Source organism: Heloderma suspectum, chromosome 6 (genome assembly GCF_057233095.1).
Source record: "Heloderma suspectum isolate Gila_16-S chromosome 6, 16-S_ref, whole genome shotgun sequence".
Lineage (NCBI taxonomy): Eukaryota > Metazoa > Chordata > Lepidosauria > Squamata > Helodermatidae > Heloderma > Heloderma suspectum.
Genome location: NC_139463.1, coordinates 111,961,213 through 111,987,337, shown reverse-complemented (window position 1 = coordinate 111,987,337; position 26,125 = coordinate 111,961,213). Strand labels below are relative to the sequence as shown.

At 47.3% G+C, this 26,125-nt stretch overlaps 2 protein-coding genes across 2 annotated transcripts; both read right to left on the bottom strand.

Moving 5' to 3' along the window:
* Positions 1–410: 410 nt before the first annotated feature.
* LOC146342542 (vomeronasal type-2 receptor 26-like) lies at positions 411–25,402 on the bottom strand. Its single transcript, XM_084808588.1, has 6 exons — positions 25,265–25,402; positions 24,410–24,552; positions 14,052–14,343; positions 7,014–7,875; positions 2,561–2,654; positions 411–1,800 (listed from the first exon to the last, which is right to left on the bottom strand). Exons 2-6 carry the CDS (start codon positions 24,475–24,477, stop codon positions 1,644–1,646), a joined length of 1,473 nt encoding a protein of 490 aa, XP_084664714.1. The 5' UTR covers positions 24,478–24,552; positions 25,265–25,402; the 3' UTR covers positions 411–1,643.
* Positions 702–1,607, bottom strand: LOC146342543 (vomeronasal type-2 receptor 26-like). Its single transcript, XM_084808589.1, has one exon. It carries the CDS (start codon positions 1,599–1,601, stop codon positions 702–704), a length of 900 nt encoding a protein of 299 aa, XP_084664715.1. The 5' UTR covers positions 1,602–1,607.
* Positions 25,403–26,125: the final 723 nt, after the last annotated feature.

Genomic DNA, 26,125 nt, shown 5'->3' with positions numbered 1-26,125 from the left:
AGCGGCGTTTCAGCGGGGGCGACAGCGGCGGCCAGTCTTCTGACCGGCTGCCGCCGCCGCCATTGCAAAATAAAAAAGGAAAGTAAAAAACAACAACACACACCTGTGATAGGCTACGCAACGATTTACGTAGCCTATCACGGCTAGATTTCCAAAGTCAGCCATGATAGGCTACGTAAATCATCACGTAGCCTATCACAGGTGACTTTGAAGAAAAAAAAAGTGCGTATGCAAATGGCGGCGCCCATGGGGCGCCGCCATTTGCATTCCTTAGTTTGGCATGTCTAGTCTACGTAAAGAGTTATGTAGACTATGGCAAAAATAAGGGGAACGCAAATAGACGTCCCTTTCGTCCATCCCTAGAAACGACAGAAATATACCACCACAGATATAAAAATATACAACTATATGGATTTGTCATGGCAATTTTATTCAGTTTAGAAATATGAGGGAAGTGATACATAAATTTATATTCACTCATGGCTTCAAGTCAATATTTTACTATATTTATGCTGAAATGAAGGTATAATTCCACAGCATAAAAAAAGGTTCGATACAGGAAAGGTCAGAAATGCTAAAGTACCAGCATGACTATCAATCAAATGGTCACAACTAAGTTACCACCCAATCCTGACAAAAGAGTCCAATAATCCCTAACTTCAGCACTTATCACATATCAAAGTGAGAAATGATTAGAATATTTAATGTGTTCTCCTTATTAGCTGTTCTTTATTGTTCAGTTCAGGCCTCAGTACAATGATGTAGCATTTTGGGGGGAAAATACAACCCAGCAAGCCTGCACTGGAGGCTAAGATGGAGAAGACCTCCACAGCCACCATGTATTTCCCCTTGGTACTCAGGTAGGTTGGAACAAAGGATAGCCACACACTGCAAAAGACCAACATGCTGAAGGTGATAAATTTTGCTTCATTAAAACTGTCAGGTAATTTCCTGGCTAGGAAAGCGACGGTTAAACTGACAGTGGCCAGGAAGCCCATAAATCCCAAGACACAATAAAACATGTGGACGGACCCTTCATTACATTCTAGTATAATTTCCTTAGTCACTGAATACGTGTCCAAATTTGGATATGGGGGAGAGCTTGCCAGCCACAAAGTACAAATAGTGGCTTCAATGAAGGAGCAAGAAAGTACAATGAAGGTTGCCAATCTTTTCCCCACCCATTTCCTCATCCTTGATCCAGGCTTGGTGGCCAAGAAAGCTAGAACCACAGTGATGGTTTTGGCCAACACACAAGAAACTGCCACTGAGAAGATGATGCCAAAAGCTGTTTGTCGAAGGAGGCAAGTAACATCATCAGGCTGGCCAATGAACAGCAAAGTGCAAAGGAAGCAGAGCAGGAGGGAGATGAGAAGAGTGTAGGTGAGGTTCCGGTTGTTGGCCTTGACTATGGGAGTGTCCTTGTATTTCATGAAGATCCCAAGTACCAACACTGTGATGAAAGAAAAGGAATAGGCCAAACTGGCCAAACTGACCCCCAACGGTTCTTCATAAGACAGGAAGCTTATATCTTTAGGAATGCATAAATCCTTCTCATGGTTAGGATACTGATATTCTAGGCATCGAAAACAGTCATCCATGTCTGAAAAAGAACCCGTTGGGATTAAAATACAGCAGCTGGATCACTGACAGTATATTTGAATATGTCTTACCATTTTTGTTAGAAATCTTCCCTTCTGGACATGGAAGGCAATCATAGCAGCAAAACGGTTTCCCTTCCTTTTTTGCCTTACTATAACCCGCAATGCAATTGTCATTACAAACAGAAAGGGGCCGTGCCTGTATAGAAATGAAGTAATTGAGAATGTTTCGAATGAACATCCCAAGCATATGTTTTCTTAGTTTGTATCTCAGGTGCTATGATAAAGTTAAGTTATGGTTTGATGGGCAGGCAAAGCAGTGTTATACCTTGACAGTGTCACGTATTCAACCTCCATCATTACTGATTGCAATACTGAAAATACTGACATTATGGGAATACTATGCCTTCATCATAAAGGTATAATTATTCTTCATATTGTTGCTGGCATGTTTTACAATTTACTCTTCATTTCTACCAGGACTTTAGCTGTGACTGTTGTTAAAGCCATATGCTTACATCAATGAAGAGAGGTCTATATGTTGAAGTGGCAGCTGGGGGCTGCATATCTTACTCAGCTAAGTGGACAGAGCCCAGTTTAACACAGAGCTCCATCCAGAACCCCCCCCCCCAACATTCATGCACAGAATGCTGACTTATCCATGGTCCCAGCTTGCATGGCAGCATATACACATAGAGATGAATGCACAGAAGTTTCCCCTGCTCAGACATCCAAACTCAAATAGTTTGACATTGGGCAACACAGCCAAGGAGCCACGTGACATCACAGCAAGGCCAACATCATGTACCCACTGCCCTTTCAACACATTGAGCCCCTGTCACATGCACAATGCATACACTGGCATCATAATGGAGCTAATTCCACGGCTGAACACTTAACCACTTTTTCAATATTGTGGAATAACCTTGTCTTATCCCAAAAATGCCTACGGACCTTACCTGGTTAAATCCACTGGGCCATATGATGACATCTTCATCGATAGTGACAACTTCATCTGAGCCAGTGTTTGGGTCTGTCTTTCCAATTCTGGCTCTATGAAAAGACTGGTTTGAGAATGTGACCCAATTTATGATATCAAACCCAGCTATTAGTTCCCCGTTTTGATTAAAGGAAACTGTTTCTCCAGCACTGTTGTTAAAAGAAACACTGGTCAGAAAGTGATGGAGCTAAATTGAAAAATATGGAATTAATAATAATTAATTCAGGCAAACATACAATAGGGTGATAATTATACATCTGAGTGCTACGCATAAGACCTTTCAGAACTCTCTATAGGCTAATATTTATGTTTATTTATTTAGTTATAGCCAATAAATTATTTATACCCAATAGCCAAAACTCTCTGTGCAGTTCACAGAAAATAAAACCACAAAATACAGCATAAAATACAATCTAAGATATGCTAGCGTAAAACTGCAGTATAAAAGTACAACCAGAGTAAAACCTAGCAGCAATGCAGAGATGTTGAATGCAACAGCAAATTTAAAATAACAAAGCTAAAAGACTAGAGTGCTAAAATGCCAGGCGCACGGGGGGGGGGGGGTGACACCAAAACTCTTCAGCTGGTGCTGGAAAGAGCACAACCTGGCCCCAGATGAACCTCTTTAGGAAGCTCATGCCACAAGCAGGGTGCCAAAGCAGAAAAGGCCCTCTTCCTGGTAGACATGTGCCTCACTTGGTTTTCTTTTCTTTTTTAATTAATCTGTTATGGTGATTTTTTACAGAACAAAACAAACTGAAAATGTAACAAACATTGAACTCCAAGCTCCAGAAGTGCTGGAATTCACTTGCAGCTGAGCTTTGACCTTCAGGTCATCCCTCCAAATGTAAAAACCCATTAGAGCTACAGTCCACACTCAAGTCCACACTCAAGTCCATCGGACAGGACCCCCTTTCACAAAATAAAAATCCTGTACACAAAGCCTTGTTTTTGCATATTGGGTGGTATACAAATTACATACATACATACATACATACATACATAATCTCCTGCAATCCCTTAGGTGTAATCGTTCTGGTCCCTGAGACTGCACTTGTAGGGATGGACAGGCACCCCCATCCCGGTCCAGGGGCTCCAGGCGCCCACTTGCCTGCCTGCCCAGCCCCTGCCCCCACTCATGTGCACCTGAATCTGCGCTTGAGCTCCCTGCTGCTTGCTGAGCCAGCCACACTCACTTGGACGGCCTCGTCGTGCCCCCAAAATGGCGATTGCGGAGCTTGACGAGGCCAACTGAGTGAGTGTGGGCCACTCAGAGAGTGGCAGGGAGCTCAAACGCAGATTAAGGTGCGTGACTGCGGAGCTCCTCGAGGCCACCCAGGTGAGTATGGGTGGCTCAGTGAGCACGGGCAGGGTGTGAGGGGGGACAGGGCCTCAGGGAGTACGGCTTGGGGGTGTGGGCAGGGGGTGGGTTCTGCCAGATCCCTGGACCATCCCTATGCACTTGTCTGCATATACTGCTGGAGCTGACAGTTATCCTCTTTTTTAGCGTGCATAACTGGTGAGTTCTATCTAACTCTGTACCCTTTTAGGGCCTGACAGATTCGTATGGCTACCTCGGCTTTCCTTTGTGAGCCAAGCTGAGGTTTTGCTCCAGAAATCTGAGAACTTGTTCTCCCTCTTTTTAAAATTTTCATGTAAACCCCAAATTCTGCAGAGTACCACTGTAATTTGTGCAAATTGCAGCCATAATGTGTGGACCTTGGGAGTTACGGGGAAATTTTAAAAAGAGAACAAGTTCCTACCCTGCTTCTGCCATCACCACTCCTCTGCAACCCCCACCCCACCCCTCTCTCCCTGCTGGAGTTGGCACTGGCAGGGAGAGAGGGAGGGTTGTTCACAGTGGTGGTGATGGTGGCAGTGGCAATGGCAGGGAGAGAGGGATGACAGTGCTGTGGCACAACCCTCCTTTCCTGTCACTGCCTCTAGCCCATAGAGTGGGCACCAGCAGGAGGGGTGGGAAGGTTTCATGGCAGTGGTGATTGCAGCTGCACTGGTGACAGGGAGGGAAGGCAATGCATTGGTGCAACTTTCCCTCCCTGTCACTGTCACTGCCATCGCTGCAACCTTGCTAAGATGGAAAATCCACCAAGTCGGGCCAGCTGGCAGAAGTTGGACTGGAGTGCGGGGGATCAAGCCAATGAAAGCTCATCAAGTGCCACCCTTCAGCCAGATTCCTCCAGCATCCCTACACCCTAGTCCCTGCACCTATAATTCTGCAACTGTCTAAAGCTTCAAAGATCTTGCCTGGGGACACCTCTATGATGTGCAGAGAGTGTGATGGATTGCAGCTGAATAACTGACATATCCACCTTCTAATGCAAGGGAACATTTTACCAGGAGCTCCAATCTCTGTGTTTCGGGGGAAGACAAGGATGGGACAGTGAGATGGCACATCACAGTGCGGGAGGGGTGTGTGTGTCCTAAACTTTTTTTCCAGTCATCTTACCTCCCTAGCTCTTGAGCCCATCCATCTGAAATGTTGGAGGCTTCTTCCCTGGTGATATCATACAAATTCTACCCTCCCCCCCCAAAAAAAAAACCAGTGGAGAAGGAAGGGTAAGTGAATTACTTCCAGCCCTTCTGAAAAAAATATTTTCAGGACTCTCCTTCTACATAAACTGCTTGACCTATCCATCTGAAACTTTGAAGGGTTCTTCTTACAGGACATCTCTATGATGTCTGACATTTTCATAATAATGGTGTACAAGGAATATAGGGGGATAAAGCACATCATCTTTGGGATACCCTCACAGTCTTAAAGTTGTTCTTGCACAAAATGCTGTGTGCCTATTCAGCTGAAACATGGCAACTGTGATTCTCTCATAGGGATGTTGGAGAAATCTGCCATGGACTCCGGTGAGGCCGAATTCTTTGGAATCCACCCCCCCCCCGGAGTCTGTGGCAGAATGGCCTCCCCCTCGCAACCCCCAAAATCCCCCCCCCCGGGATGGACTGACCTGGTGGCGGATGTGGCAGCAGCTCTGGCTTGTCTTCCGGCCACTGCCAGGCTGCTGTGTGCCTGCAAACGGTGGCTGTCATAGCGGCCGCCATTTGCATGCCTGCATTAGACTGTGAGAGGCTACATAAATACTTACGTAGCCTATCATGGCAAAGAACAGGGGCACAAATGGTGGCCGCTTCACCATTTGCGCCCCTGTTCTTTGCCGTGATAGGCTACATAAGTATTTATGTAGCCTCTCACAGTTTAATGCAGGCATGCAAATGGCGGCCGCTAAGACAGCCGCCATTAGTGGCCGCAGCAGCCCGGCAGTGGCCAGAAGTCTGGCTGTGGCTGGCCCTGGCAGGTGGCTCCGTGGCCTTGCCATGGAGTGGAGCTGGCTGGGGAGGATTCTGTGGGGAGGGAGGGATCGCCTCCCCCCCCCTCTGCAGATCCCCGGAACGGAACAAGGTTAGGAATTCGTACATCCCTATCTCAGAAGGTGAAACTATCCAATTCTTCCAAGAAGTAATAATAAAAAGGTTTTGGCAATTCCCTTTAAGAAAAACAAAACAAAACAAAACAAAACAAAACCAACCAACCAACCAACCAAAAGGTTCCAAAGCACGAAAGCCCGTGCACCAAGTTTTCTTACATAGGGCAGTTGGAAACCCCTCCAAGGGGTAATATGGCTACAGGTATAATCACATTCTGCCCAAGCGGGGGGGAAAAAGTGAAATCGATCTTTTGTTTGTTTTTTAATTACCCATGATGATCAGTGAGAAGCACAAATCCTTGGATTTCCAAAGCTCACCTCAGGTTCAGTATGAAGCAGACGACCTCCAAATCTGTCCAAGCAGAATTGGGCCATTTTCGGAAGTTTGAATTGAGGTCGGAGTAAATCTGGGAGTCCATGCACACATCTCTATCTACTTAGCCAAGGACCTTTGGATACCCAGGCATTGCACACCCAGGTACAACAAGCTATCTCACACCAGTTTGTGAGGGATATTACTGGGAATGGGTGAGAAATCCAGGTAGTTCACATTTTAATGTGAGCTTACGGTTACCAAATTGTAATGTTCCAAAATCCACAGTTCTCCAAATGCTACAAGGGGGTCCTTCGATTAAAAATAAAAATCTACACAAATGGCTATATTAGGGGAAATAACGTTTTAAAAGCTTTAGGAAAACTAAAGTTTTTGAAGAAAATGTGTATGTTAGGCAAAAATCCATACAAAATGTATGCACTAGGAAACATGTGCAGAAAAATGGGCACAAAAATATATTGTCATGCCAAGTGTAAGAAAAAAATAATAATTATCAAAGTTCGGATAGAGCTGAGATTAAGGCCTGAGAAATTCTAAAAGTTCTAGATGAACTGAATTTAAGATTGGAAAGAATGAAAAACTGAGAGGGAGGGGACGAAACTGACAGATTCATCTATCCCTACCTGTTACCTGCCATGGCTTTTCATTTGGAAGCTCCAGTCTCCCTCCATCCACCATTTCTCTGTGTTTGAATTTGGATAAATGCATAGCATGCAAAGCATGTCCTACAGCATATACAGCATTGTAAATGTTGTAGCTGTAGCCACTCATAGTCATTTCGAAAACAGACCCAGGAAGAAACTTCAGCTTCTCTTTCCCAGTGCAGATTTTCTCAAAGCGTGTATCTAAACTGTTGTTGGGTAATGCACAGTTAAATGCCTGTTCCCAGAAGTCACTGATGAAGCCATCTCGATATTCTGAACTAGGATTTCTGGACTGCAGAAATTTCTGGAATCCAAACATCTCCTTTGAGTGCACTGCAAAGGATATAGAACCATGGAGGAAGTGTAAATCCCAATCTCTTTGAATGATATATGATGTGAAATCCATCTGAGCTGTCATCATCCAGACTTTTGTTTTTAGTGGTATATCAAAATATTCTGAAAACTTGAGCATATTTCTCAGACTTAACATGGAATGCATTTCACCATGTAAAACTACTACATTGGCATTGCTACTCATGACAACCTTCATTGTTTTTATTGATTCCTCTATCGCTTCAGCAACTTCATCATAAAAACTCATGGCTGTGAATTTTCTTATGAAGTCAAAGCAGATACCACTCTGGAAGAATGTGGGAAGAACGTTCTGTAGAAACTTCTTTCCATTGTCGTCATCCACATAAAGCACTCCAATCCATGTCCACTGGAAATGCATCAGTAAGTGAAGAATCCCCTCATATTGAAGGGCTCCATTTGGGAACATCTGGTGGAGGAAAACTCCTTGGGCTTTGTCATTTATTGAGGGAGCACAGCCATATGTGAGCTAAAGAAAATAACCAAAAAAGAAGGATTTACTGAGCTACTTGCCAAATTCAAATGCTTGTCCCACAAAGACATCCAATCTGCTATTAATCTGTATTTATGAAACCAGGAAGACTTTTTCTTCTTTTTGCATTGCTATGTGTATGATGCAGTCTGAGACAGCAAAGGCACAATCCTATCAACTGAGCCCTCAGTTATCAGAAGAACCCAAACTCAGAGGCATTGAATCATCAAATGCAGGGCGGTAGTAGGAGTAGTAGAAGCTATTGTTGCCTCCCCATCCTTCCACCCTGCAGATTTATCTCCATGCGGTTTTTAGCCCATCCTGTGAGGGAACTTTGGAAAGGGAAGGAAGGAGGCTTGAGGAGGCTTAGGATAACTCTGGCCTTGTTGGTCTCCTCCTCTGCCACTGGAACAGCTTTTCTCCTCCTCTGGGGACACTTTTCTGACCTCAGAGGGGAGCTAGCATGGTTGTTTCCTCACTGGCTGTGAGAGGGTGGGGGAGGAGGGTCAGATCTCTGACTCTGCCTTCTGAGGTTGGAGCACTGTCTCTGAAAACAGAAGGGGGAATCTGAACAAATCTATGGTCTCTGGAATGCTCACTCAGGGACCATAGCATTGCTCTGTATGTCATTCCAGGAGACATGACTCCAAGGAAGGAAACCTGCAGCATGGCTGCCAGAAAGGGTACACCCATGTGTGGAAGAAATGCAAAACAATTGAATTCTCCTTCATCAAATATGCTATCTTATTAATTTCTGTATTAATTACAGAATGTAAAAACCTCTCTGTATCAACAGATATCACACACACAATAGAAGAATATAGTTCTTCATATTCCCTGGTATGTTTATTTCTCATTTTGTCCATTCCCTGAGCATGTGCAGAGTGTGCTTTTTATTCAAACAAAGAGAAGGTTGCTGATCTTTCCCTTCATGATGCATTTGTACGAGTGAAGTGTGACTGCTTCAGAAAGAACTTTCCATTATACTATCTCTTTTTCTTCATCAGTTTCATAACAGAAGTATGATCTAGTGGTGAGAGTCCAGCCCAAAGACACCCAGTGAGATAACTAACAGGAGGTTTGCTAATGAGCTGGATGTGGAAATACAAAGCTGAGCTGGGGGCAAGTGGGGTGCTGACATGTGTAGGAGTAAGTCGCATTGAACTCAGTAAGACTTACTTCTGAGTAGACATGCACAGAGTTGGTTCTCCTCTCCATTTTAGCCTCACAACGTCAACAACAAGGCTGGATGTGGAAATAGAAAGCCTAGCAGGGGGAATAATACTCGTGCAGGGCTCCAGACAGGCATGGTCATTTTAAAAAGTTTTTTCTTTCTTTCTTTCAAACAGCGTTGCTTCAAACAAAGAGTGCATCGCTCAGGCACACCTAGGTCAGCCTTGTTTTGGGATGCCCCTAGGAGGAGGAAGTGTTTTGGCTAGGGATGGCGGAGAATTCTGCCATGGATTTCAGTGAGGCCAAATGCACTGGCAACCCGTGGCGGAACGGCCTCCCACCTCCCGCACCCCCGCGGAATCCCCCCCCGGACGAAGCTTACCTGGGGTGGATTTTCCAGCGGCAGCGGTTCCAGCAGTGGCTCCGGCAGTGGCAACTAGCCTCTTGGCCGGCTGCTGTAGACTCAAATGGCGGCCGCCATAGTGGCCGCCATTTGCGTCCAGCCAGGCTGCCGTGATAGGCTATGTAAGTATTTACGTAGCCTATCACGGCAAAAGCTGGTTTGAAACTCAACATTAAAAAAACTAAGATCCTGGCATCTGGCCCCATCACTTCCTGGCATATAGAAGGGGAAGAAATGGAAGCAGTGACAGATTTTACTTTCTTGGGCTCCAAGATCACCGCAGACGGTGACTGCAGCCATGAAATTAAAAGACGCTTGCTCCTTGGGAGGAAAGCTATGGCCAACCTAGACAGCATAGTAAGAAGCAGAGACATCACCTTGCCGACAAAGGTCCATCTAATCAAAGCTATGGTTTTCCCAGTAGTAATGTATGACTGTGAGAGCTGGACTGTAAGGAAGGCTGAGTGCCGAAGAATTGATGCTTTCGAACTGTGGTGCTGGAGAAGACTCTTATGAGTCCCCTGCACTGCAAGGAGGTCAAATCAGTCCATCCTAAAGGAAATCAACCCTGAGTGCTCATTGGAAGGACAGATAGTGAAGCTGAAGCTCAAATATTTTGGCCACCTAATGTGAAGAGAAAACTCTCTGGAAAAGACCCTGATGCTGGGAAAGACTGAAGGCAAAAGGAGAAGGGGACGGCAGAGGATGAGATGGTTAGTGACATGGTTAGATAGCATCACCGATGCAATGAATATGAACTTGAGCACACTCCGGGAGAGAGCGGAGGACAGGAAGGCCTGGCGTGCTATGGTCCAGGGGGTCACAAAGAATCAGACACGACTGAACAACTGAACAACAACAATCACGGCAAAGGTAGCCACACAAATGGTGGCCACCACGCCATTTGCGTAGCTGCCTTTGCCGTGATAGGCTTCGTAAATACTTATGTAGCCTATGACCACAAGAACAACAACAACAACAAACAGTGTACACAAATGGCAGCGGCTACGGCGGCCGCCATTTGTGTTCCCTTTTTTTCGCTGTTTTAGCCTACGTAAATATTTACGTAAGCTATTACGGCGAAAAGAAGGGGAATGCAAATAGTGTAGTTGGAGCTATTTGCATTCCCCTTTTTTTCACCGTAATAGCTTACGTAAATATTTACGTAGGCTAAAACAGAGAAAAAAAGGGAACGCAAATGGTGGCCGCCATAGCCGCCATTTGTTTACGCGGTTTTTTTGTTATGGAAGGCTTCCGAGCGGCCGGATGTCCAGCTGTGGGTGGCCCTGGCTGGCAGCTCTGCGGAATCTCTGCGGAGCGGAGCCTGCCAGATCAGGATTTCGGGGGGAGGTGCGGAGCACCTCCCCCCCACCACAAATCACCCTGTCGAAAAGGTAAGTGACTTTCATACATCCCTAGTTTTGGCTGAAAGTAATTACTGCACGTCTCAGGGCAGGGGGGGGGAATTCATAAATATCTACAAAAAATAGACTTTCTTACAGAAGTTATGCAGACTCACAGAGATGGCTGGGCACTGGAATTATGGCTGTCAGTACAGATTTATCTTCGTAATTCTTGGAACGGAAAAAAAGAGGAGAATTCCGGGGGCTTGTGAACGATGGTATGGAGTACTGCAGAAGTCATGCGGCATGGAAGGTACACAATTCATACATCCCTAGTAGATAGGCTGCTGAAGGAGCTCATGAGCAATGACACCCCATTCAGTGGCACAATTCATAGAATAGTAGGGTTGGAAGGGGCCTACACGGTCATCGAGTCCAAACCCCTTCACCCAATTGTGTTTGGTGGTGACTTCAGGCAGACCTTGCCTGTCATCCCGCATGGTGCCCATGCCAGCTGGTCAAGAAATCCAATGCCTGGAACACTGTCAACAAATTCCAGCTTCCTTGCAACATGTACACCTGAAGAGTGAATCTGAATTTGCTGCCTAACTTCTGACTGTTGGTAATGGTACTGTGGAAGAGTTCCGAGAAGACATGAGCAAGAACCCAGAGTCATCCATTCTTAATGAGGACATTGCCACTGCTGTCTATGGGACTGACTTTAGCAAGGGATCTGTATCATGTATGTGTTAATTCAGGCAAGGTCATTCTGTGTCCTAAGAATGAGCACTGTGACTTCATCAACCAGATGGTTTTGGACAGAAGGGAAGGCAAGGGAAGGACCTACTTGAGTGCAGATGAAGTCACTGGTGATGATGCCAGCCTCATAGAATCATAGAATAGTAGGGTTGGAAGGAGCCTACAAGACCATCAAGGCCAACCCCCTTGTCAATGCAGGAATCCAAGTCAAGGAATCCCTGGCAGATGGCTGTCCAGGCTTGTCTTGAATGCCTCCATTGTGGGAGAGCCTTGGATAGGTGGTTGCCTCTGGGTTCGGAGACAGCCACCTATCTCAATAGGATTGCTTCCTAAGGATCTTGTTATAGATTCAAATATACACACACTCCATATACATACAAGTAGAAAAATATATCTGAAATTACATTCATACTTTTTTTTTTTTTTCCAAAAAGAACAGCTTGGAATTTGGCATAAAGGTGGAGAAGTAACACAAATGCAGACCTTGGTCATCTGGATCTAATTGTTAGGGCTGTGCACGGACCCCCACTTCACTCTGGATGCTGCTTCAGAACTTCTGAAGCAGCCCCGCTTAACTTCAGATGGATTTGGACCCAACCAGCTTTGCTTTGGATTCAGATCTGAAGCAAAATTTGGATATCCAAATCATCCAGATTTTACGTTTGCATTGACTTGCACTGGAAAACAGAATTGGCCATAACTTTTTGAGTTTTCATGATAAATGTGTGAACTTTGGGTACCTGTCAGCCCCCATAGAAGGGCTTCCATCTGCCAAATTTCAGACAGTTTATCACAGTAATTTCTGTGCTAGGCACAAATAAAATGTGCTGTTCTAAGAAACTCAAACCATAAAGCGATAATAATAAGAGAAGTTAGGGGTTGAAGTGGTGATTAGGAGGAGATCATTATCCCTAATCTCTGTGGTAGGTTACTTTGAAGTGCAAATAACCCCTCTCCCCTTTCCTATTCAGCTTCACAGTGGATGATCTCAGGCTCTCTTTGGCTGAATGGAAATGCACATTACCTGGGAAAACAGGCTGGAAGGCAGGCTGTGTGCTTTTCAACAACAACAACACCCCCCCTCAAATTAAAGGGTTCACTGGTTTCAGAAGTGCATGAAATCTGGGCAATGGGCAGCCCCAGTGCCAAGACCTCAAAGATGCCTCATATTGAGCTTGCTTGGCCACACAGAGTAGTGTTATTTAAATAATAGATATTACACGTGTAGTGCTTTGCCCACTGTATTTTGAAATGTGGATGTGTCTAGTACTTTGACCACAACACAAGCACAAACGCACACACAAGAGCAAAAGAAAAGCAAATATAGAACTTCTACAACCAACAAAACGGGGGTTATATTTTATTATTTTAATTCTTTTAAGGAAAAGATAAATGGGAAGGGAATGAATACAGGAATTGAGAAGGGCGGTGGTGGATGGAAGCCAAGAACAAAGAAAGAAAAGTACTTTTTAAATATTCATTTTGGGTTTTGTTTTAAAGATCTAGCTGGAAAACTATGAAAAAAGAGTTGAAGAGGGGGGCAGTGAACGAGCCAAAGAACAAGGCAAGGCAAGGCAAGGCAACAACTGTTTTAAGTATTTTTCTTGTATTTTCTTTATAAAGATCTAGAAAGCAAGCAAGATAAAACTAATCAGATTGGCTGAAGGGAGTGGGGGGCAAAGAACAAGGGAAGGGAAGGACTAAACTGTTAAAGTACTAAAAGTTTGTTTTTAAATAAATAATCTAGAAAAGAAAGCAAGGGAATAGTTGAACTGAGACGGGCTGGGTGGGAAAGAGTGAGAACAAAGCCGCAGTTCAACTCTCTCTCTCTCTCTCTCTCTCTCTCTCTCTCTCTCTCACACACACACACACACACACACACACACACAGATCTAGTCAACTAACTAACCAACAGCTGTCTCCAGTAACCATCTCTCTGTCTTGCAAGGAAACAAACACAGGCTTTTCTCTCCAATATATACAGTATTCCCACCCCCTACTCCAACACTGTCACTGTTTGAAGACTGCTGGGTTAAGTTCAGGGCTAATTTGGCAACTCAAGTTGCCATTCGCCAAAGCTCACTCTTTCCTCCTCCTCCTCCTCTCCCCTTCCCCCTCCCTGATCTTTCACAAGTTGATACATTTGGAGACAGGCTGTCTGGCCTTCAGAAGGCATCAAAATAGCTCCGAATCTCCGAGACAGACGGAGGCACTTCAGCAGTGACCCGCTTCACTTCGGGGCACCTTGGTGCTGTTCTGATCTGCTTCAGATCTCACTGAGGCGCCCCTGAAGCACCCTGATTCACTTTGGTATTCAGATTCAAAACCAAAGCAATGCACAGCCCTACTAACTGTGCAGTTCTCTGGATCCTGTCCTATATTTTCAGCTTCTGGAACTTCACAATCCTGCAAATAATAACAATAACAAAAATAAACAAAAATACCACATGTATAAAAAGCTTGTTCCTCTCCCACGTTCCATGCAGACATCTTACCTGAGGAATCTTGTAGATGCTTAAGATGGTTGCCATGTGGAGACCAGTCTCAGAATCAGGTCCTGCAATTGCTGCTTTCAGATTATTTTGGCTGCCACATTTGTAATTTGGGCTTGACTTGCCCAGCGTGGAGAGAAGCTCCATTGCAGCAAGATAGGTCCAGCTCGCACTGAAATAGCTATTATAGATGTGAAAGCCCAAAGTGACATTTGGTAAAATCAGGGGATTTCCATTTATCTCCTTTACTGCATATTCCAAGGCCAAGATGTGCTGGTAGTTCTGAGTCAGTATCCTAGAATAAGAGTTGCAGGCTGTATCACTGTGCATCTACTCCAGAAGAGATGTGCTACAATATAATGTAATATGCATTCAAGAACAACATCACACTAAACTAGATTGTATATATTGCTACAGTCCAGGGAAACATGAAGAAACGTTGGCATGTGCATAATTTGACTTCTGACTTCTCCAAACAACAGCTCAACAGCACCATGCTTGGGAACCTACAAAGGTCTGCACACAACTTCAAAACCAGCTCAAAACATGTATTTCTATTGCCTTTGTTTTGTGGAATTAAACATATCTCATGTTGTGTGTTTCATGTCACATATCTCCTGTCATGATCATGGAGAGAAAGGCAAGCAGGAATCATTGCAAAGATTGTTGAGCCCCACTGATTCACTGACGCATGTCATGATCATTACTGACATAGTATTCCTAAATGACTTCAAAACCACCTTAATTTTAAGAAATGTGCAAAAGGGAGACACATTAACATCCAGCTTAGACTGAATTTCCAACTGTGCCTGTTTCTGTGGATGTCAGAGCTGGCTATGTTAATGCATGCCTTTGTTACACCAAGACTGCATTACTCCAATGTGATCTACATACATAGCACTAGCTTCGAAGAGTCATACAAAGTACTTCACATTCTAAATGCTGTGTTTTATCTGCAATCTGTGCCTCTGTTGTACTCTCTAGTTCAATTTTTATTGAGTTGGTTCCATATTTCATCATACCTGGTGTAGACTCATTGCAATCAATGAGAGTCCATTGATTTAAATGGGTCAACTCCAAGAATGAAAAATCTGGAATCAGCACACTGTATTTTATTGACTGTTTTCGTTCATGTGATATTGTGATATTGGATTGTTGTAAGGAGACCTGAATGGTGCTTAGAAAATAGAGCAGTGGAATACAAATTCAGAAACAAACAAGTAAATAAATAAGTAAATTCAATAGTCAAAACTTCGTAGATCGCAATAGCATGCATTTCTTAATAGGCGACAGCACACCAACACAGAACTAAGAAACTATGGACGGAATGGAACGTTAGGCTATGGGTTCCGTTGCCTGTCATGGCAGTTTGGACAGGGAGGATTTATATTATGAAAGCACGTCTATGGTGGTACAATGTTAACTGGGGTTATTTATGTATTTTATTCTATTAATGTCACATTGACATGCTTAGGCTGCCGTTCTGAGAAGAAGAAAAGGTGCAGGGCTCAACATTCCCAGACCCGTTGAAGGTAAATCTGATCCAAAGGATTTTCCCACCTGGGAAAGTAATCTGGAAAGATAACTAGAAAGTAATCTAGAAAGATGTGGATAAACAAAAGCTACTCCTTACATGAACTCGTTAAGTAGTTCCTGAGATGGGTGCATTTGAAAGCCTAATGGACTAGAGAAAGTGTAGAGCTGAGAAAGGATGCCAGCCATGAGGAACTCTCCTGAATGATAATACTTGTGAAGAATAGGAAGACTATTGATGGTACATCGCACAAGAGTAACCTTGCATATCACCTGAGGCAACAGCACCAGTACCAACGTCGCAGGTTCCAGCCATTTACGGGAACATATTTTTCCTGGCCACCAATTCCCCTGTTTCCACATCATCAGTCCAGCTTCGCTGCCTTACTTGAATTTACAACATCATTAGCCCAACTTGAATTTGCCAGATGTGTGGCTCAGATTGTGCTCTTTGAAGTATCGGTGACAAGACTAAGGAGGCGGTCGTTCCTTTGCTGCAGTACAGAACGGCACAGGCATTATTAATAGCATCCTTAAGTCTTATTTTGTAGTTTTGCTTGTTGCCACTGGAACTCCCTAAGGTTTTGGAGAAGGTTAGAAATAATGATACTTAATTTGATAATTACAGGAGAAATAATCACCTTCCCTGAATAGCAGATTCTACATCACAGAAAAAAGAAGAGGGGGAAAAAGGGCTATCATATCTAAACAGAATTCTTCTGTGGTCTTTAACTGTGGGGCACCAAGAGACAAACTAGGCATGATGCTAATAAAGTCCAGTTTTGTTTGTTTGTTTTAAGTGCAAACTTCATCTGGTAGTGGCACTAATAATAATTAACAGGATATGTGTTAGCATGGAGAGGGAAAGATGGCCTTGTAGGCCCCTCCCAAACCTACTATTCTATGAAAGCAACCTTTCCTTCTCTCACTGTGAAACAGAGGAAAACCCTCCTGAGAAACTAGAATTTGCATTACGAGGGATTCCCCTTTTGGTACCAATATGGCTGAGAAGGCAAAAATAATGACCATTAATGGCCAGTTAGAAAAGCTTGTGAGTTTGTTCCATGTTTTTGTGTTGATGATAAAGTGTGAAAACGAGAATGTAATCGAACAATGATGCATTTATTTCGATTCAGTCCTAACTAGGGATGTACGAAAGTCACTTACCTGGTCCCGCAGCTTGCTTCGCGGTGGGGGGGAGGTGCTTCGGTTCTCCCCCTGAAGTTCAGGCTGGGGGGGGAGGCGCCCCGCCCCGCCTTGCCCGGCCAAAATTCAGGCCGGGGAGAAGCGCCCCGTCTCCCCGGCCGCGAAATAAAAAAGTGAATGTAAAAAAAAAACCCCACACACACACGTGATAGGCTACGTAACGATTTACGTAGCCTATCATGGCTAGATTTCCAAAGTCAGCCATGATAGGCTACGTAAATCGTTACGTAGCTTATCACGGCTGACTTTGGAAAAAAAAAAGTGCGTATGCAAATGGCGGCTGTACAAAAGGGATGTACGGAAGTTTCACCACAAATCTCGGTGTGGCCGAATGCCAGCTCATTCGGCCCCCCGAAATTGGTGGCGAAACGGCCCGCCCCCCGCACAGCCCCCCCGGGATGGGACTTACCTTGGGCAGATCTTCCTGGCGGCGGCAGCTCCGGCGGTGGTTTGGTGGCGGCGGCTGTGGTGGCCGGTCTTCCGACCAACTGCCGCCGCCGCCATTTCCAGTTTAAAAAAACAAAAAACCTCATAGGCTACGTAAAGATTTACGTAGCCTATCACGGCTAGATTTTTAAAAAACACCGTGATAGGCTATGTAAATGTTTACGTAGCCTATCACGGCTGATTTAAAAGAAAACAAAAGCATGTATGCAAATGGCGGCGCCCATGGGCGCCACCATTTGCGTTCCTTATTTTGGCATGTCTTAGTCTACGTAAACATTTACGTAGACTAAGACGGCGAAAATAAGGGGAACGCAAATAGCGTAGATGCTACACTATTTGTGTTCCCCTTATTTTCACCATCTTAGTCTACGTAAACGTTTATGTAGACTAAGATGTGCCAAAATAAGGAACGCAAATGGCGGCGCCCATGGGCGCCGCCATTTGCATACGTGCGTTTTTTTTTCTTTTAAATCAGCCATGATAGGCTACGTAAACATTTACGTAGCCTATCACAGCTGACTGCAGGGACGCAAACGGCGGCGGCTACAGCCACCGCCATTTGTGTCCCTGCTAGCCAACGGCCAGATGTCCGGCTGCTGGCAGAGCCGGCCGGCGGCTTCACAGAATCCCTGTGGAGCGGAGCTGGCCGGCAAGGATTCTGGGGGGGGGGGAAGGGACGGAACACCTCCCCCCCAACCATTAGCATAATCCCCGAAAAGTAAGTCAATTTCATACATCCCTATTCTGGGGCGGAACGGACTCACTGGAATCCGTGGCGGAATTCTCTGCCATCCCTACTTGACAGACTGCTGTAGTTCCCCCGGTTTGGCGTACATATCAGAAAATACGTTCCACTTTGGGTTAAGTCAAACAAGACTAGGTTCTTACCCCCCCCATTACTGCCATGCTTAGGGTCCCAATCCATATCAGCCACGCACACCCCCCATACTTAGACCAGAACCAAAAAAGAAGAAACGACGCACCAGCTTGCTGAGTCTGTAATGTAATGTCATATCTGCTTTGGAAAGAGCAGTGGCACAAAAATAGGTGCCAGGGGAAACCCTTAGGGAGGGCATTCCAGTGGGATGCCTGCACAACTGGGGTGCCAGCACAAAGAAAGCCCTCCCTGTAACAGCCAGCCATTTGGCCTCAGGTACAGCATGCTCCTAAGAGAAGCCGTCTACCGAAGATCTAAATGTATTGGTAGGTATATACGAAGACAGGCAGACCTTCAATTACCATGGTCGAAAGGTGGAATGGGTGAGAAATTCACTCTGCCCAGTTTGTAACCTCCCCCCCTGCCCCCTGGGCAACTCCAGAGCCTTTCGTCAAACTGAGAAATAATTGTATTCTGAAACCAGCGTATTTGCGAGCTTTTCGATGCAGATTGTCTCAGAGAATGCACACAGAATATCCCTATGAGAAGAAAGTGCACAAAATCCATACATTTGAAAAAAAATGTACACAAGACAGTATTTGCCAATTTAAAACATTTCAAAATATGTACATTTAGCAATACTCAGAAAATCTATACATGAATGCAGCTTTCCCCAACATAATGCCCTCTAGATGTTTCAATATTTCCTGACACTACTGATAACATAGATTTTATTGTACTGGCATAGATGACCTCTAGCACAATGTCAAAAGCAATTCCTGGGTAGGAACATATGTTGCTGCGGAATCCAGCCCTTTCAGGCCTTGACAGACTGCCGTAGTGCCCCCGGTTTGGCTTGCCCTGGCGAACCAAGCCAGGCTTTGTTCCTGAAATCTGGGAACTTCTCCTTTCTGCAAAAGTGCATTTCTCACAACATTATGGCTGCAAGTTACCCAAATTTGGCAAATCAGGCAAATTACAACCCTAATGTTGTGGGGAAATGCACTTCCACAAAAGGGGGGGGGAATGCTCTGCTGCCGCCACAATGCAGAAAGCTGTCGTACTCTACTTGCGAGTGTCAGCATCAGCGAGGAGAGCAGAGGATGAGGGGTTTGCACATGGTGGTGGTTGTACCAGCAGCAGTGGGCAGTGGGTAGGGGTGCACGAAAGCCACTTACCTGGTCTCGCAGCTTTTCGCGGTGGGGGGGAGGCGCTTCGCTGCTCTCCCCCCGACGTTCAGGCCGGGGGGGGAGGCTTCCCGCCTCGCCCGGCCGAAATTCAGGCCGGGGGGGAGGCGCCTCGCCTCGCCCGGCCGCGAAATAAAAAGTTTTTTTAAAAAAACGCCCCCGTGATAGGCTACGTGACGATTAACGTAGCCTATCATGGCTAGATCTGCAAAGTCAGCCGTGATAGGCTACGTAAATCGTCACATATCCTATCACGGGTAACTTTAAAAAAAAAAAAGCGCGTACGCAAATGGCAGCCCCCATAGGGAGCCGCCATTCGCGTTCCTTATTTGGTCACTGTAGTCTATGTGAAGATTTACGTAGACTACGGCAAAAATAAGGGCAACGCAAATAGCTGACTTTGCAAATCTAGCCGTGATAGGCTAAGTTACCCGCTTTGCCCTTATTTTCGCCGTAGTCTACGTAAATCTTTACGTAGACTACAGCGACCAAATAAGGAATGCGAATGGTGGCTCCCTATGGGGGCAGCCATTAGCGTACGCGCTTTTTTTTTTTTTTTAAAGTCACCCGTGATAGGCTACGTGACGATTGACGTAGCCTATCACGGCTGACTTTGCAAATCTAGCCATGATAGGCTACATTAATCGTCACGTAGCCTATCAGGGGGCGTTTTTTTTTAAAAAAAACTTTCGAGTTCGCAGCCGGGAGAGGCGGGAAGCCTCCCCCCCAGCCTGAACTTCACGGGGGGAGCAGCGAAGCACCTCCCCCCCACCACGAACAACCTTCGAGGACAGGTAAGGGACTTCCATCCACCCCTATGATAGGCTACGTGACGATTAACTTAGCCTATCATGGCTAGATTTACAAAGTCAGCCGTGATAGGCTACATCAATCGTCACGTAGCCTATCACGGGTGACTTAAAAAAAAAAAAAAGCACGTACGGATAATGGCGGCCCCCATAGGCAGCCGCCACTCGCGTTCCTTATTTGGTTGCTGTAGTCTACCTAAATCTTTACGTAGACTACAGCGACCAAATAAGGAACAGGAATGGCGGCTCCCTATGGGGGCCGCCATTATCCGTACGCGCTTTTTTTTTTTTTTAAGTCACCCGTGATAGGCTACGTGACGATTAACGTAGCCTATCATGGCTGACTTTGCAAATCTAGCCGTGATAGGCTACGTTAATCGTCACGTAGCCTATCACGGGGGCGTTTTTTTTTTTCTTTTATTGGAATAGCGATGGCAGCCGGTCGAAAGACCAGCTGCCGCTCCCGCCCCAGACGAAGACCCGACGAACCGCCGGCCGGACCCGCTGCCAGGAGGGACATTTGCCAAAGGTAAGTCCCGTCCCGGGGGGGGGTGTGCGGGGGGCGGGGGGGGCGGAGAATTTCTCCCCGAAACTTGTTCGGGGGGCCGAACACGTTGGCGCTCGGCCCCCCGAAGTTTCGGGGAGAAATTCTCTGCCAACCCTATGTACGGCCTGTAAATCATAACTAAATATTTAGTAAGGATCCACCCTCACTCTGAGAATTTCTGTTGCAATACACTCATATAGATCAGGAAGCCTGGCAGCCAGTTGGCCCAGGTGCGAGTGACTTTCTTCCTCCTGCCTTTGTCTCGGTCCTTATCTCTGGATTTCTCCTTGTCTTTAGATTCTGGTTCACGGAACAACAAGGAGAAAACATCAATGAACTCTCCACATAGAATCTTAGCCCTTGTTGTGGGCAAGAGGTGAAAACCTCATGGCTTAGATGTCCTGCCGGTGGGTATAGCATCCTTTCCAACATTGGGGTATGGGTCTGCATGCACAGAGGAGGACTGAGACTGGAGTCACTTGGCGGGACCCTCAGGGCCAAACCGATGCACAGGCTGCAGTCGCTGAAGAGGGCAGTTGCGAGCCCGCCTCCAGCAAAGCCCCCACCAAGGTCCTGAAAGGGGCATGGCATCGCCTCCAGGCATTGTCAGGGGCAATGTGGAAGCTTCCCGTGCACTTGCAGTTGTGGAGCATCAGGGCTGGAATGCATATGGAAACAGAGCTGGAAGAGGCCTCAGAGGCATTCAAACTCTCTGAAAGAGGAAGCAGCAATGTGTGCTGGGTCTGTCGCCTAGTCTGTTTAGGCTGCAAACCTCCAGGCGTGCTCGCTCTAGGTATTGGTGGAGGTGTAATCCCCTTATCTTTCTCCACTGCCTCCACATGTGCAAGAATCTGGGCCAAATCAGGTCCCTCCTCCCCTTCTGAGGAAGTGTCATGCCTCCTTTGAGGCCTTTTAGCTGGTGGGCGAGGGGCTTTGCCCTCTCCTTTCTTGCCCCCTTGTCCTTTTTTAGGGGGCATACAGCCTCAAAATGCTATGGGCCAAAACAGTCATCTCCAAGGGGAGCTCTGGAATACCCACCAGTAGGAGGTCAGATGTTGTAAGACTTCAACACACTACTAGGGTTGGCAGAGCATTCCACCATGGACTCAAATGAGGCCAGATTCTGTGGTTGAATGGCACCACTTACCTCCAGCTCTGGAGGATTTCGTGTGGAGCAGCTCTCTGGCTCCCTATACAAGGTGATATGCTAATGATGTAAATGGCTGTGTTGAGGTCAAAATCAGTGGTTTACAGCCGCAAGTGGTGTCCAGTATGCCATTTGCAACTGTATTTGTCCCAGTGATAGGCTAATGGCAGCTGCCCTTAGTGTATCACCTTGTATAGGGAGCCGGGGAGCCGCTCTACTAACTGCCCTGGACACGGAGCAGCTCCAGAGGATTTCGAGGGGGCCTGAGGGGCACGGATGGCCCCTCTACAAACCCCCTGGACCATAAAGTAGGGGGTCCATACATCACTACACACTACCTTCCCCAAACAAGTAAAAGGGGATCAATTGTATGTGGGATTCTAAGGTGGTTGCCCCTCCAAATACTGACCGGACCCGACACTGCTTACCTTCAGCAAGACAATGGCCTCCTGCTCCCCGAGACCCTGCAATTAGCCCCTAGGCTGTGCCTGCAAAACAGTACCATGCCCAGGGGTGCTGGCACAGACACCCTGAGGATCCCCCCCAGATTGGGAAAAATAAACCCCCAGTAATGGAGCCCCCCTCCCTGGAGGCCACCTCCAAACCTCAGGCCAGGTGGCCCCAGATGATCAGGCCTCCACGCCTCAGCAACTTGTTTGAGTTGCAGATTGCGTGGCCCCTCTGCCGCCTCTTGAAGAGAAGCCGGGAGCGGACATGCAGCTCAGCTAGGCTGAGAGGCCAGGGATCACCAAAGGCCCACTATTGCCGTCACCCCCAAAGCTGACAAGGAGAGGGAAGCCACTGCCACCTGCCCGATGCGGCCATAGCCACGGCAAGAACCTCGGTCAATCTGCATCCCGGGGAGGGGGAAGCCACTGCCACCTGCCAGGTTGTAACCTCCACCACAGCATGTACCATGGCTGGTCTGTAGCCAGAAGGATACACCTCACTGAAGGCTCCCTCCAGACCGAGCTGCCACTGCTGCCCACACTCTGCCAGATGCAGAAGCACACAGCACCCGCTCTGCAGTCACGTGTTGAAGAGGTGTTGAGGAGGGGCGTGGAGAGCTTAGGGTGCCTCTCTACCCCCTCCCATCTCTGGTGGGACCACCACAATCCACCAATTGTGGCCGTCACTGTCTCCTCACCCCACCCACCCACAACAGCCCACCCCGAGACCAGGCAAGCAGGACTCCAGATGTGGCATTTGTGTCCTTCAAATCTGAGAAATCTATTGATTTAGTCACAGACCCTTTGTATAGTTTAGGAAATACAAGAACTGAATACAAATGATACCATACATTAATGCAGGTGTACTCCTAGATCAAAGTCACACTTGGCATTACATTTACACTCTAATGAGGAAATAAATCACACGACAGAGAGACCACAGACAAGACGGCATGGTTAATTCCCCACTAAGTGTCAATAGAACAAGTTAGTGTCAAACGGCTTCTTCATGATTGACTTAAGTTGGACTAAGGACATGGTATCTTAGGCTGCATTTGCACTAGCGATTTACTCCAATCTGGCTGCGCAGTGAGGTCTCTGTGTTTCCATGATGTCGTGGCCATTCAGCCCCAGCCCCGCATTTTATCTAGGGATGGCGGAGAATTCCGCCATGGATTTCAGTGAGGCCAAATGCACTGGCATTTGGCCCCCCAAAATCTGTGGCGGAACGGCCTGCCCCCCGCCCCCCCCCGCAGATTCCCCCCGCGACAAGGCTTACCTGGGGCGGATGTTCCGGATGGTGGCAGCTCCATCCTATCTGCGTTCCCTATTTTTCGCCATTTTAGTCTACATAAATATTCACGTAAGCTACTACGGCAAAAAAAAAAAGGAATGCAAATAGCGCCCACAACGCTATTTGTGTTCCCCTTTTTTTCGCCGTAATAGCCTCCGTAAATATTTACGTAGGCTAAAACGACGAAAAATAGGGAATGCAAATGGCGGCCGCCGTAGCCGCCGCCATTTGCATACACTGTTTGTTTTTTGTTTTTTTTGCACAGCTGTGATAGGCTACGTAAATACTTACATAGCCTATCACAGCAGCCTGGCTGGACGCAAATGGCGGCCACTATGGCGGCCACCATTTGCGTCCGCAGCAGCCCGTCCGCGGCCGGAACTCCGGCTGCAGACGGGCCTGGCAGGCTGTTCCACGGAGCCGCTGCAGAGCGGAGCCGGCCAGGCAGGATTCCGGGGGGGGAGGACCGGATCGCCTGTCCCCCCATCGAGGATTCCGGGTGGAGGGACAGAGCACCTCCCCCCCCACGAATCAATTCTGCAAAAAGGTAAGTGACTTTCGTATATCCCTAATTTTATCGCAGAAAAACTGCTTCTTCTGAGACTAGTTACAGTCTGACTTTTCCTGCTTACTTCGGCTTCATTACTGAGCTGTTTCCACAACCGCACTGGGTTTGGTATCATAGTCCTGCCCCTGGTTCGTGTAGCCCAGCCCTTGTGGGTGTGTCGCTCACCTGCCCCTGTCCTTACAGGAAGCAGCTGCATGTGAAGGAGAGGGGGAGATGATACTGGAGGGAGCAGTCAGGCAGAGATGAAGACATGTACACATAAGCACCCCTGGCATTAGGGGTGGGCGGATCACTTACTTGGCTCTGTTCCAGGGATCCACAGTGGGGGGGAAGTGATCTGTCCCTCCCCCCAGAATCCTCCCCATCCGGCCCCCTCTGTGGCAAGTCCGTGGAGCCGCCGGCCAGGGTCGCCTGCAGCCAGGCCTCCATCCGCTGCTGGGCTGCGGACACAAATGGAAGCTGCCATAGTGGCCAGAAATGGCAGCTGCCATAGCAGCCGCCACTTGCGTCCCTGCATTGCCATGATAGGTTACGTATATATTTGCATAGCCTATCACATAAAGGGCAGGGACCCTGCTCTTTGCTGTCATAGGCTACATAAATACTTATGTAGCCTAACACGGCTAACAGAGCAAGGGAAATGGTGGCCACAGACTTGGGCCGCCATTCGCACCTGCAGACGGCCAACAAAATGTAGGTTCTGCCCTGGTAGAGGCAGCCACTAACTGAAGCGGAGCACAAGGGGACGAGGGAGGGGGAATCTGTAGGGATGTTGGAGAATTCCACCATGGACCCCAATGAGGCTGGATTCAAAAGAATTTGGCCTCCGGAGTCCATGGCGGAAAGGATCCCTTACCTCTGCCTCCCTCAGGAATCCTCCCCAGCCAGATCATCCTTGCCGGCAGCTCCAGAGCACCAGCAATACAGCTGCCATTGCCATGCCGTATCGCTGGCTGAGACTTCTAGGGATGTACGAAACTCCCCTTACCTGGCTTCGCTGGGTTCCGCTGGGGGGGTGGGAGGCGCTCTATCCCTCCCCCCAGAATCCTGGCCGGCCGGCTGTGCTCCGCGGGGATTACGCAGAGCTGCCGGCTGGCTCCGCCAGCAGCCGGACATCCAGCCGCTGGCTAAAGATGTACGAAAGTCACTTACCTTTTCGCAGCTTGGCTTTGCGGTGGAGGGGAGGTGCTTCACTTTTCCCTCCGAAGTTCAGGAGAAGGGGGGGAGGCTTCCCGCCTCGCCCGGCCGAAATTCAGGCTGGGGGGGAGGCTTCCCTCCTCGCCCATCCGAAATTCAGGCCGGGGAGAAGCGCCCCATCTCCCCGGCCGTGAAACAAAAAGTAAAAAAAAAAAAAGACCCCGTGATAGGCTACGTGACGATTTACATAGCCTATCATGGCTAGATTTCCAAAGTCAGCCGTGATAGGCTACGTAAATCGTCACGTAGCCTATCACGGGTGACGTTGAAAAAAAAAGCGTGCGTACGCAAATGGCGGCGGCCCATGGGCGCCGCCATTTGCTTTCCTTATTTTGGCACGTCTAGTCTACGTAAAGATTTACGTAGACTAGACGTGCCAAAATAAGGAATGCAAATGGTGGCGCCCATGGGCCGCCGCCATTTGCATACACACTTTTTTTTTTTTCCAGAGTCACCTGTGATAGGCTACATGACGATTTATGTAGCCTATCACGGCTGACTTTGGAAATCTAGCCGTGATAGGCTACGTAAATCGTTACGTAGCCTATGCACGGGTATGGTTTTATTTTTTTACTTTAGTGGGGGGTTTTTGCAATGGCGGCGGCGGCAGCCGGTCGGGAGACGAGCCGCTGCCCCCGCCTGCGATGAACTGCCACCGGGACCCGCTGCCGGTGGGGACATTCGCCAAAGGTAAGTCCCGTCCCGGGGGGGCGGGGGGGCGGAGAATTTCACCGCCGATTTTGGGGGGCCAAACGTGTTGGTGCTCGGCCCCCCGAAGATTCGGGGAGAAATTCTCCGCCATCCGTACCACTGGCT

Coding starts and splice junctions, on each gene's coding strand:
- LOC146342543 (XM_084808589.1), bottom strand. CDS start 1,601: ATGGATGACTGTTTTCGATGCCTAGAATATCAGTATCCTAACCATGAG.
- LOC146342542 (XM_084808588.1), bottom strand. CDS start 24,477: ATGGGGAGGATTCTGGGGGGAGGGACAGATCACTTCCCCCCCACTGTG. Junction 14,344..24,409: donor GATCCCTGGAACAGAGCCAA/GTAAGTGATCCG, acceptor CTCTTATTCTAG/GATACTGACTCAGAACTACC. Junction 7,876..14,051: donor GCATCTACAAGATTCCTCAG/GTAAGATGTCTG, acceptor TATTTTCTTTAG/CTCACATATGGCTGTGCTCC.